Source organism: Agelaius tricolor, unplaced genomic scaffold (assembly GCF_023055355.1).
Source record: "Agelaius tricolor isolate 1412-34295 unplaced genomic scaffold, bAgeTri1.0.p SCAF_2, whole genome shotgun sequence".
Lineage (NCBI taxonomy): Eukaryota > Metazoa > Chordata > Aves > Passeriformes > Icteridae > Agelaius > Agelaius tricolor.
This window is the reverse complement of record NW_027269262.1, coordinates 78,187,710-78,200,614: the sequence shown is the minus strand read 5'-3', so window position 1 is coordinate 78,200,614 and position 12,905 is coordinate 78,187,710. Positions and strand designations below refer to the sequence as shown.

At 35.2% G+C, this 12,905-nt stretch overlaps 1 protein-coding gene across 7 annotated transcripts in view; it reads left to right on the top strand.

Annotated features, from left to right (window-relative positions):
- Window positions 1–12,905, top strand: part of WWP1 (WW domain containing E3 ubiquitin protein ligase 1) — a 58,650-nt gene that overhangs the window by 27,899 nt on the left and 17,846 nt on the right. For 4 of the 7 annotated variants that reach the window (XM_071421638.1, XM_071421637.1, XM_071421635.1 and 1 more), the window contains exons 4-10: window positions 1,570–1,694; window positions 4,422–4,559; window positions 4,657–4,723; window positions 6,753–6,934; window positions 9,848–10,199; window positions 11,456–11,551; window positions 12,171–12,345. In XM_071421638.1, coding sequence (XP_071277739.1) covers window positions 1,570–1,694; window positions 4,422–4,559; window positions 4,657–4,723; window positions 6,753–6,934; window positions 9,848–10,199; window positions 11,456–11,551; window positions 12,171–12,345 — 1,135 coding nt within the window. The remainder of the gene's footprint in view (window positions 1–1,569; window positions 1,695–4,421; window positions 4,560–4,656; window positions 4,724–6,752; window positions 6,935–9,847; window positions 10,200–11,455; window positions 11,552–12,170; window positions 12,346–12,905) is intronic. The other 3 variants (XM_071421636.1, XM_071421639.1, XM_071421640.1) reach the window with 3 other exon arrangements.

The following is a 12,905-nucleotide window of genomic DNA, read 5'->3' as shown; positions in this document are numbered from 1 at the left end:
CAGCTTTGTTAGTAGTAGGAGCCATGCTAGATTCCAGTAAGTGCTGGAGAGTGAGGACTGGTGCATCTTTGGGGAACTCTTTGCTTGGGAACACTTACTTACTCCAGACCTGCTCAGAAGCAAGTAGGTATTCCTGTGCCTCAGTTCTTGGTATTTACGTTTAGTGAACTTATTCACCCTTTGCAGTGTTGCAAAAGAGAATAACATAGACTTGGACCTGAGGATGATTTCTGGGATCAAGAACTAGAACAATTACAGAGCTATCAGTATACTCACAGGTACCTAAGTTTCTCTTGAGGAGGCAGGTTTGCTTTGTCAGGATTTGGTGATCTGATAGAAATTAGGTAAATTGCAATGCATAGTAATGGCAGACTCATTTCATGAGTATTGCTTACGCAAGGTCTTACCCTTATAGGTATTTTTAAGGTATTCTGGCCCCCTCGTCCTCTGACTATTGGAATGGTATTTGAGGTTAAGTGACCTCTCTGGCTTACCAAATTCCCCTCACTTCTATGAGTCAGCTATATATTTGTGTGTGTAGGTGTTGGGGATTTTTTCCTTTACTTTGTTGAGCTGCTCTTTTACTAAGACCTCCCTTAGAAGGCAGCCTATTCAAAATGCAAAAATATATTTGCTTGTGTTTCAGCAAAAATGATCCAGCTTGTCCAACATATTCAAGTGACTGTAGAATTAGTCCTGTTGTTGGGAGAGTGGGGCTTGTTTTTATTATTATTCTCATCATTGCTGATACAATTTTCTGTATATATTAGGTCAATACTTATGGATATGTGGCCTTTGACTTTTTGCAATTAAGTGCTTCTACTCCTATTTTGCACAGCCAGGACCACCTTTGAAGTACTAGACCCTGTATTACAAAACTTACTCTCCAGGACCTAGCATAGCTTGAGCAGGGGAGAGATCAATGCCAAAGCTTGTCATAATATTACTGCAATTGGGTCCTTTACCTTCTGCTTCCCTCCAGTTTTTACTTTAGCTTCATCATTTGAATTTTCCTCTCTGATTTCTGTGAGTATGCCTTATGGTTTTGTATATATTTGTAGATTCACAAAAAATGTTTATCAACACTTCCATGGCAGGCTGATACCTGTTGAGTGGGCTCTTGCTTGAAAATAGATGCTTTGTTGTTTTTTTCCTTTTTGAAAAATACTTAGTATTTTTCTTTTCAGTGACAGACAAATATACTTCCCACCTTTTTCGCTACATTTAATAATGTAAGTTTTTAGCTAAAACTCTGGAGGACGAGGGGAAATAAGTCTTTCATAAATCAAGATTTGTTTTATATAGCTGAGATTTGAGATGAGTGTAGGTTATTCTGATGCTTCTCAAATTCCTTAGGCTATCATAGTAATGTACTTTAAGTTTCTTCCTAAGTGTATATATCATAGTGTTTGCAGTTCTTAGTTAAGTTTCCCCATGCAATACAAAACTGCACTTCATTAGTATCAAAAAATAGAATGAGAAAGTGAATAAAGTTCAAATACTCCTAATAACAAGAATTAATTCTTAAAAATCTGTATGTATCTTTTTTTAAATTTATTTTTTATGCAGGCATGTGACTCCACAGACTACGCTGGAATTTAGAGTGTGGAGCCATCACACTTTAAAGGCAGATGCTTTATTAGGAAGAGCCACTGTAGACTTGAGACAAGCTTTGGAAGTACACAATAGAAAATGTAAGTTATCATAAAGGATATTTTGAATAAAGTAAAATTATTATTACTACTAATCTATATATCAAAATGGCAACCAGACTACTAACTATACATGTAATTACAACTGACTCTCAATCGAAATCTTGTCTCTTCTAGAGATGTCTGTGCTATTGAGAGCATTTTAAATGTAACACTGGGGTATGATACTATTGAAACAAACAGTAGAGTATTAGTTGCTGAAAGTAAAAGCAGAAATACAATGTTTTGTAGCAAGCTAGTAACCAATTTGATAGAAGATCTGTTTTAGATTTGGTGACCAAAAAAATAATTAAACTTTCAGAAAAGCTGTGTAATTTTTCAAGTTTTTCTTCTCTGGAGTCACTAATAGAAACACTGGATATTTCTCCCTCATAATTTAGCTGCCCAGAGAGCAATAGAAAACATTGATTAATGAAACAATTGTGATCTTCCTTTTAGTACATTAGAAATTGATTGTTCCATGTAACTTCTAATATTTTCTAAATATTTTTAATAGAATATATCTGATTTGCTATTCAAAATTTTTTTTCTTTAGTACAACAAGATGGTGAATCCACACTTTAAATTCCACTCCAGAGTGGCAGTAGAATTCCAGCTAAAAGCTAAACCAATCTTAACCTTTCTCACAAGTTATATATATATATTTAAACCTGAGGTGAATGTTTTGAACAGTGGGGATAAATGAGAAAAAAAAAAAAAAAAAAAAAAAAGCTAAATTTTTCTGATTCTTACAGAAAGTTGAAATAGAATCCAGTATTGAGTAAGTCTTCTTCAACAGTATTATAACGATTCAGCAGTAAATTTCATAGTTAGGCAGAAAATTTTCTTTTACCTAAGAAAACTATATCAGAATAAATTGGGTTATAATAATGTTAGCCACAAAAAATATTTCTAAATACTTTCTACAAATTTCTAACAAAATTTCTAACAAATTTCTAACAAAATATTTAACATTTTATTACTCTAGATCCTGGGCAGGTAGGATCTAACAGCTTGACAAATTCTTTCAGGGAATGGTTGACTGAGTTTGCTGTACATTGCAACAAAAGTAATTTATGTGCAATGTTTCTTATTTGAGCAAGTCAGTAGTTAGATACTTACTGGATTATCTAAGAATTCACTGGTAGAATGGTCTGACTGGTATCCTTAATTCATTTAGTTATTGATACCTATTCTAAAATGCAGCACTTGAAAGGCTCTTTGCTGATGAAAATGGAATGGGAAGTCCTCTAAATGCAGAAACATTAGAATTAATTTTGTTCCTTTTTCTGCTAAACACCACAACTATTAAATTGCTGCCCACACACCTCTCAGTTTTCTTGCCAGCTCAATTAAGCTACAGCCAACAGCTGATCTAGTTTAGGAAGATAACCTATAAAATAGCAGAAGTTAAACCAACCACCCTTTGCAAAAATTAAAAAATGTGTTAATTAAACAATTCAGTGATAGGTTAGTTTCTTCTCTTCTTTGAGATAGTATTTTTTTCCAAAATGTGTATTGCTAAATCAGTAACCCCATAGATTTAGGAGTTTTGTGCTTGCTACAGAGGGTTGAAGTCCCTTAAAATCCATTGTAGCTCAGCAGTGTGTGTCTGCTGGTAACTGCTGCCCAACTACGCTGTCAAACCTGCTCTTTCAAGTAATAGCTTGGGGGTATCTGGCTGTAGGTTATGGCAGCCTCCCCTGTTCTTCTTCTTCTAGGCACTAGAAGTGCCTAGTTTAAATTTAAGTTGGAATGCTATCATATGGAGGGAAATATGATGGCATGTCTTTAAAAACTAATCTTTTAATCTGAGAGCACAAATACTAAAAGGTCTTAACCATTTTAACCTGATTAATGTGAGCTCCTAGCTGACTGTGTTTGGATTTATGACATGTAGCTTTAACTGTTGTACTTGTAGCAGTTGATTTAGAGAGAATTACGTAGCATCCTCAGCATGTTTTACCTCTGGATTATATATGTTTCTCTACAAATGTGTGTGTTGCTTGTCAGTCAGATTGAATTATTTTACTGCACCATCAGTTATCTCAAATTTTCTTTCAGTGAAAATAATATCTGATTTAACTTTTGGTTACCTGAGGCATCCTCTCTTACTGTTTAATCCTTGGAGTTGCAATCTATGAAAATGCTAGTAAGGATTCATTAAAAATAGTTTTAAAATTGAGTGGGGACACTATGCAGTCTTTGCATTTTCATCTTCCTCAAAGAGATGGTTTTTTCAGTGGTCTTTTAGAATTAGTTTTGAAAGGTGCTAAGAGAAATTAATATAGGCTCTGGTTGTAAAATGAAGGGTTCCCAGTGACTTTTTAATATTTGGATGTGTGGTTCAGAAGTTGTTTGACTTTAAGCCATCACATGTTATGTAAGTAGTGCTTAATTTCCAAAGGGCTTAATGGAAATGGCAGACCTGGGAAATCATTAACAACAAAGTACTGAATCCACATGGATTCTTTGGCATACCTATAGAATATACAATGTAAACAGACAGTTCTTTTTAAAGTGTGCGTGTACACACAGCAGCTGTAAATATATACACCTCCACAGTGATTTCTGCTTTGATTTGAAGATCTCTGGTGTTCAGTTTTATAGATCTAAATGCATATATCACGTTTGTGTGTTGAAGATCTCTTTTAATATTATTTAGAATTTAATTTTTCCTCTATCCCTTCTTTCCTTCTTGTCCCTTACCCACCCCAACTCCATTTTTAGTGGAGAAGGTGAAAGAACAATTGAAACTCTCTTTGGAAAACAAGAGTGGCATGGTGCAAACAGGTGAACTGACTGTTGTGCTAGATGGTTTGGTTGTTGAACAAGAATCTCTTACAAATCTCAGTTCATCAGCAACCAGTAAGTTAAAATAATTAAGTCAGATGATAATATTTAGATTAAGATTTCAAACAGATATAATAGAATATTTCTGTTGAATTTGTTTCTTACTGTTCAGTAGAAGTTCAGCAAAATGGCGAGGCTGTACATGAAAACAGAGATGCTTCAGCAAGAAGTTCATCCAGGTTGGAATTTATTTTTGTGTTTTATGCGATATGAAGTGTATCAGCAAATTTATCAGTTGAAATGTTTGGGTTGTTTGTGTTTTGGTGGGTTTTTTGTTGGTTTTTTTAATGGTTTTGAAGATGAGAGATTTTCACTGAGGTCTAAATTATGTTGCCACAGGTTTTAGAAACCTTATTTGTTTGCTAGTTACATAGTTTAGTTCAGCTGATTTGGAAATCTATAAAAATGCTGCAGCAGAAGTTAGGGGAGCAGTAGCTCAGTGTATTTTTATGTACTTACTCAATTTATTTTCTTTTGCTGCTTAAGAACCATTTCTATTAATGTCTAGCAGCTTTTTTTTTTTTGCAATGTAGCACCTGAATGGAAGGAAGAGGAAAAAAAAAGCCTGAATTACTTCCTCCTCAGTCTTTTTAAGGTCATAATCAGGAACTTAAGAGACTTGTATTGAGTTTCACAAGCAGTATTTGTAACATTGAGGCCAAGGCCTGTTTTTTCCTCCTGAAATGGCAAGAAAAAGACATTCAGACCAATTAAGAGCTTAATTCTTGGTTTCTCTACCATTCTAACCTGCTCAAGGACTGGCTGGAGAGAAATAGAAATAGATTTTTTTGTCCCCTCATCTCTAGTAAGACAAATAGGTCAATTCAGATCAATTTAATGTTACTGGTCTGCTCAGTTACCTTCTGTGAACCCATTTCTGGTTAAGTTATTGACACTAACTGGAGTGAAAAAAAATACAGTTGCTATGCATTTGAGTGACAGGGACACATTTGCCCTTATATGCTTGACTTGATTCTTTTTTTGAATTTGTGGATATTTCTCTCTTCCCCAATGCACGCTCAAGATGACTGAGTGAGAATAAAACAGTGCTTCTGCTTTTTTCTTTTTTGTTAGAAAAAATTGGGACTGCTAAAAGTGATTTGAAACACATCTGCATACCATTTTGAAGCAGTAGTAACAATCATTTGTTTTCATTCAGCTATTGTTGCTGGAGATAATCTCTTACTGGGATCCTGCTTTTGGTGTTGATATTTTAATTTACTGCAGTTTTCTACACAACTATCCAGCTGTGTTGATTTACAGTTTTAAAATTAAGAGATGAAGAAAAGATTTAAGGTAGCTTCTCTCCATGTCTTTTGGAGGTAAATTGAGTTTGTAATCCAGAGCTGATCAGTCTGTCTATACTGATCTTTTGGAGTTGTGTAAGGTAGCATGGAAATGCTGCTTCTTCCCTTCTTACTCCACAAAGTTGGACTTCTAACTGTTCTGACATTTTTTGTGAGATAAAATAGTAAATCAGGTATTTAACCTCTACTCCTTGAGGTGATAAGTAGTTGGCATTGAGTGTAATTTTCAAAATATGTCTCTGGTGGATGGCTTTAAGCATTCTGAAAGAGATTTAAGTGGAAAACCAATGTACTACTGTAACTGAGCAAAACTTTCCATTCACAAGGCCTTAAAATATATTTATCCATGTGGCCTTGCAAACACAGAGCTGCCTGTGCTTAGTTGTCCTCACAATGTCCCATCCTGCCATTGCATAGAGAAGCTCATCTTATTTTCCTTTTACTGAGGGAGAATTCTGTTGCTTTCTTATGTTATCTGTATTTTTAGTGATATGATTAACAAAACCAGTTCTTCCTCTTAATGAGAGAAAAGGCTTTCCTGCTCATAGCTGCACTTTGGAAGGGTCCCTAAGGCCATTTTGGAAGGTGCAGCAGGTGTATCAGTCTGTTCAATTAAATTCTGATATGTCATGAAAAGTAAAAGAGAAAGTAAAAATGGAAACTCTTACCTTTTACAAGTATCTGAAATCCTCAAAACCGATTCTTGCCTTTTTCTTAACAGTGAAGTGTGAAACCAAAATAATTATCTAGGCTGCAAACACCACAATATAAACAGTTGTGAATTTACCACCATTTCTTTATTTGTTTCTATAGCATGGTTTAGTGTAGCATTTAGTTTAGTTGTGTAACCATTTAACATGTTGCTTATAGTAACCTGAAATCATCTTTTATTTTTACCAAGATCTGCTTGTGACATTTCTAATGGGATAGACAATCAAGTACCTTCCAGCTCTGTAATACAGAATACGTTCTGTGTGGAAGCTGTTAATGGAGACAGCACATCATCTCCTAATCATGTTGCAGCCAGACCCAAAAATACACCAGTACCAAAACCACTTGAAGCTCAGCCTGTCAACAGCACTGGTAAGAAGGGGAGAGTTATGGCAATGTGTTCCATGAGGCTTTTTTGTCTAGTTGTTTCTCAAGTTGAGCTACTTTTTCTATAAACTTTTTGTTGGAATTCAAAAGTACTGAAAGGATGTGGCTTGAATTTATAACTTTGTGTGTCCACTTCTGTAAATTTTTTTTGCAGTAGACCCATTCTTAAATATATTGAGTTTCACACCTTATTATAAGTTCTTTTCTCTGATGAAGGAAGATCAAAGTGTCCAAAATCTTCCATTTTTCTGTCCCGGATGATGAAACCATATTACTGTTTGTCTGGAGGAAAAATCAGGTTTCTTTCACAATTAATTTGAGTAGCTATGGTTAAATTTTTCCTGACATTACATAAATCTGATTTAGGCAGGAAACTGCTGTGCTCTGAGTTGAGATGTGTTGCAGACTTTCCGTGCCTTCAATTTTTTTCATAAATTCCATTTAGAAACAGCTAGTGGCAAATACTGAATGTTGTTTCCCTCTTAAACACCAAAACATTGATTCTGACTACAGTTCACTTTTGGTTCAGTGAAACTAGTTTTTTGATTTGAAAAAAAGGTTTTTTTGATTTTCATTTCTCTGGTATCTAATAATAACTGTGCTTTGTAAGCCCTTTGTCTTTTCTCAGCTGTTTGGGAGAGATTACAGTGATACCAGAGAGAAAAGAAAACTGTAAATAGAAATAGGCAAGTTGTTACTAAGTTGTAGAACAGTGATTGTCAAACTCTCTGTAATAGACTGGTATAGTTGGAAGATAACGGAAAGAATTATGAACTTTAAAAAGTTATAATTAAATTAGGTCTTCTCTGAAGCTTTTCTCTATTTGGAGAACTTTAATTTGATTCCCCTCTCTTTTCAGCTCGAGGCTAGAGGGCATATATATTATTAAGGCATTGCTCCCTTTTTCTTCAACAGCAGAGAGAGCCATTTGAAATCTGTATTAGAATAGGGTAGTTGAAAAATAATTGATTTGTTCAAGTGGTAATATTGATGAAATCATCACTGACCTTGCACTGAGGCATTGATATAGGAGTAATCAACTACTCTACCAGTGGATGAAAATGTTTTTAAGGCAAGGCATAAAACTGATCTCTGGCATTTTTCGATGACACTTTTTTCCCCACTGTTGTGCTTTAGCAGGATTGTAATTTTACGTGATGTTGCCAAAATTGCTGTATTAGGCATAATTGGTGAAGTAATCATCTGATGTAATGTTTTATACATCTGTTTTGGAGATGAACTTACTAATAGAGCAGATGATTTGTTCATTATTTTGCCTCTAACTTTGTTATGTAATTCTATTCATTCTTTAGTCTGGATGAGTTGAATTTTTTAAATGGAAGTTGAAATTTCAGTTGGCTTTTTTCTTGTGTAAATTAAGTTGTTGCTAGTATAAGCAGAAATTTGAGGAAACGTGATCAAATTTTCATGTGCTCATAGTTTTCATGTCATGCTGAAACAATATAAAATCTTGATATGTATTATGTAGTTAATTTCTTTTGTGCCATCTGGAAGCAGTGTGTGTTACCCTGGAAAAGTTTTGTTCAAAAAGTAGTGCCTTTATAGAACTTAAAAATCTGTTGCCTGTAAAATCATGCTCATGCTTATGCTTACTCATATCAGGAAAATGTATATGGTGTAGTGATAATTCTTTAAGGAAACTGACTTGCTAATTTAAATTCTGATGACAGAATTAAACAAGTGAACTCTTTAAAATGATGGAACAACATTTTATAGGCACCAGTGTAGGATTAAATTTTGCAAATGTGTATGAATAAGGTTAAGGGTATAGAATTAAATTAGTTTCAGCCCTTAGCAGGGTAAGGCGATAATATACTGTAAGGTAAGAAAATTGCTTGAAGCGTGTGTTGCATATCCTTAGTTCTTAGAAAATTGTTGCAACTCTTAAAACAGGTACGAGCTACTAAGAACTGTCACTGTTGGATGTTGATTAGTGGTGCAGAAAATGAAAGTGCTGAATGGTGTGGCGCTGCTTTTTATAGGGCCTTGACTTTTAATGGGTGTCTTACAGACTGCTTTACCTGATGTCACTTGTCTAAGTTAGACAAGATCTTGATCTGCTGAGGGACTGTTCAGTTAAGCTCTGCAGATGATTGGTGTATTGTTTGCCAAGTGGGCTTGGGACTAATAAAGCTTTCTTAGCATCCTTTGTCTGTTAATCCATGCCTGCTTTAAACCTTTTACGAGATTGTGCTTGATTCAGTTTGATGGCATATTTATTGTTCTAGAAAAGACAGAATTTATTTACTTTGTAATTCTAAAGTAATTTTCTTCAGTCATTGAACTATGTAAGTTGTGTTAGCCAGTAATAGTTTTTATATTTTAATCCCTCTTTTGGAGGAGGATTTTTTTCCAAGTTGCACAGGTGTAGGGTTAATTGTAGGGTTTGGTACGTCAGCTCTGAAAAAGAAAAGAAATTGTCTGTAGGAAATGCCTCTTAGTTTTCCAAATCTCATAGAGTAATCTCATAATACTTGTTTTCATGTCGTACTGATTAAGATTCATTTTTGAACTTCACTATAAATTCAGATTTTTAAAAAAGGCTGTACAGTTTTGTGGAAAGCAGATGGGTGCCTCTTTCTAATCTAGACTGAGGTGCAACATTGAGTTGACTAAGACATGGAGAAACTAATAAATACCTTATATATATATATATATATGTATCCCTATGTAACAGGGAGGTACAGAGAATGGCTTTCAAACTGTAAGTTTTAACTGAATGCAAGTGGGTTGTGACTTTTTGTCATCTTAGCCAACAGTGCTACTTGTGGCAGGTGCAACTTAAATACATTCCTTTCAAGTAATTTACTCTGGAAGTTATTTGAAAAGTAAATCTCATCAGATTCTGATACACAAATGTTATTTCCCATTTCTCAGTTAATGGCGAGTCATCTGCCTCTGCACCTGAAGCTGGCAATTCCTCTGTCTCCGAGGCTCCGACGGGTTCAGATGAAGCTCCTGTGTCTTCAGCAGATTGCACTAATGATACAGCAGAACCTCAGTCAGCAACAGAAGCAGCTAGTTGTTCTGAAAGCCACACTTCTGCATTACCTGTTGTGTCTGCTGAGCTAGAACCTGCAGCTGCCACAGAGTGTGCTCAGCCTAATGCTCGGAACAGCGCAGCAGCAGATGCGGCAAAGCCGAGGGAGTCCTCCTCCACGCCAAGTGCGTCTGCAGAACCTGTAAGACAGCAGCCTGGTAGTGCCAGTACAGAACCTTTGCCACCTGGGTATGTTGTTTTGCTTTGATGCTATCATTTTGTGTCATCTAAATGTGCATATAAAGAAACAGAAACTTAATTCTATACAGGAATTTTCAAATGCAGGTCAGCTGGCTGAGATGGGGTTATTTGATCTAAAATGGGATTTGTACTGCTGCTATAACTGGCTGGTCTTGTCCCAGAAAGTAAAACTGATAACTGATTTGCTGAGATGGTATTGTGATCTTAACAGACAAAGTCTTGGGTGTAACAGATGTGAAGACTTTTCATTTGATATTTTCAAACTTGTTTGGGCCATAATTAATTATTCCTTTGTTTCTTAGTAGTAGGGACCAAAGCACAAAGAAGTGAAAATGACTAATCTATAAATGCTTGTAGGTGCTTGCTGTGTAAGAATGAGTTCAAAAATGTTAGAGTTAATAATAAGATTTGATGGGTATGTAGGTATGTGCTAAGAAGAGCTGGAATATTTTAATTTTACTAGATTATTTGAAATTGCTTTAGTAGTCTTTAGTAGTAGCAGGCCAGGTGTTCTGCCTACATTTTTAGGAACTAATTAAGTGTTTATGTAAGAAAAATAAATATATATCAACTGTGGACAAGCACTTCACCTTTTCATCTAATGTTTCTCCTGGTTTCCTTGTCATTTATACATACTTTTATTGCATTGCAGTAGTTCTCAGCATTATGAAACTTCAGCTGTTGGTCTAGCTCCATCTTCAGTGTAAGATTGTTTCACAAAACAAAGTAATCCCCAGGGATATCAGATACAGAATTTACCAGGATAGGAAATAGAAACACAGGAAAAAGAGTTGATAGCACACACTTCAGGTTCACTCTGAAAGATGCTATTTGTTGGATATTGGGAACAGAGCTTCAAAATGTAAACACTCATTTTTTGAGAGACATGAACTTGGAAATACAAAGAATGCATCTTTCTAAGCACTTTTGGAATGAGGTTTTTTTAGCATCCAAGCATTGAGCAGATAATTAATGACTTTGCTCCAAACTTAAATATAATAGAAAAATGCTTGTGAATATTGATGTATGCTCATTATGTGCTAAATGCTTTAAAGTCTTTACAGTGATATCAGTTAAATAGGAAGTAACTGATCTGTATTCTGTTATGAATTTTCTTTGGTGTTCGAGAATGGGTTTTGGACCATGGTATTTTTACTCAGTGCCAAGATAATTTATTGTCTTAGTGGGAAGTCCCAAGGATGTATTTGCATCTTCACTTATGTGCGAGTCTCTTTGTCTTGAAGGTGGGAGCAAAGAAAAGATCCTCATGGTAGAACCTATTATGTTGATCACAACACACGAACTACAACATGGGAAAGACCACAGCCCTTACCTCCTGGGTAATGTACACTTTTGAATTAAATATGATAAACTTACTATATTTTTGTTTGTTTGTTGCTGGAAACAAACAGCAGCTCATCAAAACTGAATTCTATATCATATATTAAGAGATTCTAGCTTTCATTTAATTATATAAAATTACAGCTGTTGTTACAGGAATGTTGATATTGGATATGTCACTAGGTTTGATCACTTGTTCAAATACAGCTACTAAAGTATTTTGTTCTTCCTTTAAAACTTAAGCATGAAATAATGCATATTTGATCGCCTTCATTTAGGTGGCACCACTAAGCGTAGTGCCCTGGTTCCAAAACTCAGATTTCCCAGCAAAGTGTTCTTTGTGAAGTCTGCCAACATTGCTTGCAGTCACAGGTGTTTACAAAGTTAAGAATGAGGTGACAGAGAGCTGAGCAGGCAATTGCTTGTAGTCTGTGTATGCTCATCAGTTCATCTGTCAATTAAGTTGAGGTACTTTTGTGTCCTTTAGAACATGAAATCATGCCTGTGACTCCAGTAGTTAATTTAAGTACCACTTAGGAATTTGGCATTTGGCAAAGAGAAAAATGGTTAGTAACACTACTGAAAGAATTAACTGTTAACATTTGTTTTCCTTGAAAGCTGGGAAAGGAGAGTTGATGATCGTGGGAGAGTTTACTATGTGGACCACAACACCAGAACGACAACGTGGCAGCGACCAACAATGGAGTCAGTGAGGAACTTTGAGCAATGGCAATCGCAACGGAATCAACTGCAGGGAGCTATGCAACAATTCAACCAACGATACCTCTATTCGGTAAAGTACACAACATTTCAAATTAGCACAGAGATATAGGTTATACTCTGTTATACACTTTGTTATTTAACTTCAAAGAAAGGGATTTTGTAACTATTCAACCATATGGGTTAAATGATATTAAGCATCAGTAGTTTAGATTCTGATTATTTTGAAAAAAGTTAGAAATCATCCTTTTATTGGATGAAAATCACAAAGTACTTTTGGCAGAAAGTACTCCCTTCTGAGTTTGTTTCCTGACATCAGCTTTGTGTACTGCATTTTTACATAACATTATTAATGCCAGTAGTAAGAGGTACAACTAAAAATGTCCCTTAAACTGAAAAGGAATGTAAATGCTGTTAGGGGTCATTTTGAGCATTAAATAGCCTTAAAAACTGTTCAGGTGATTAGAGTTCCTTCACTAATACAAGTGACAATTTTTTTACTTTGAAGGTTATGCATCTGGTTCAACTCTGGAATTTCCTAAATGGTTTTCCATTTCTCTAACATGGTTGCTAACTTCTGCCTGAAGAAAATATGAGTAGCTTCATAGAGAATATTTCTCGAGTCAGATTTTC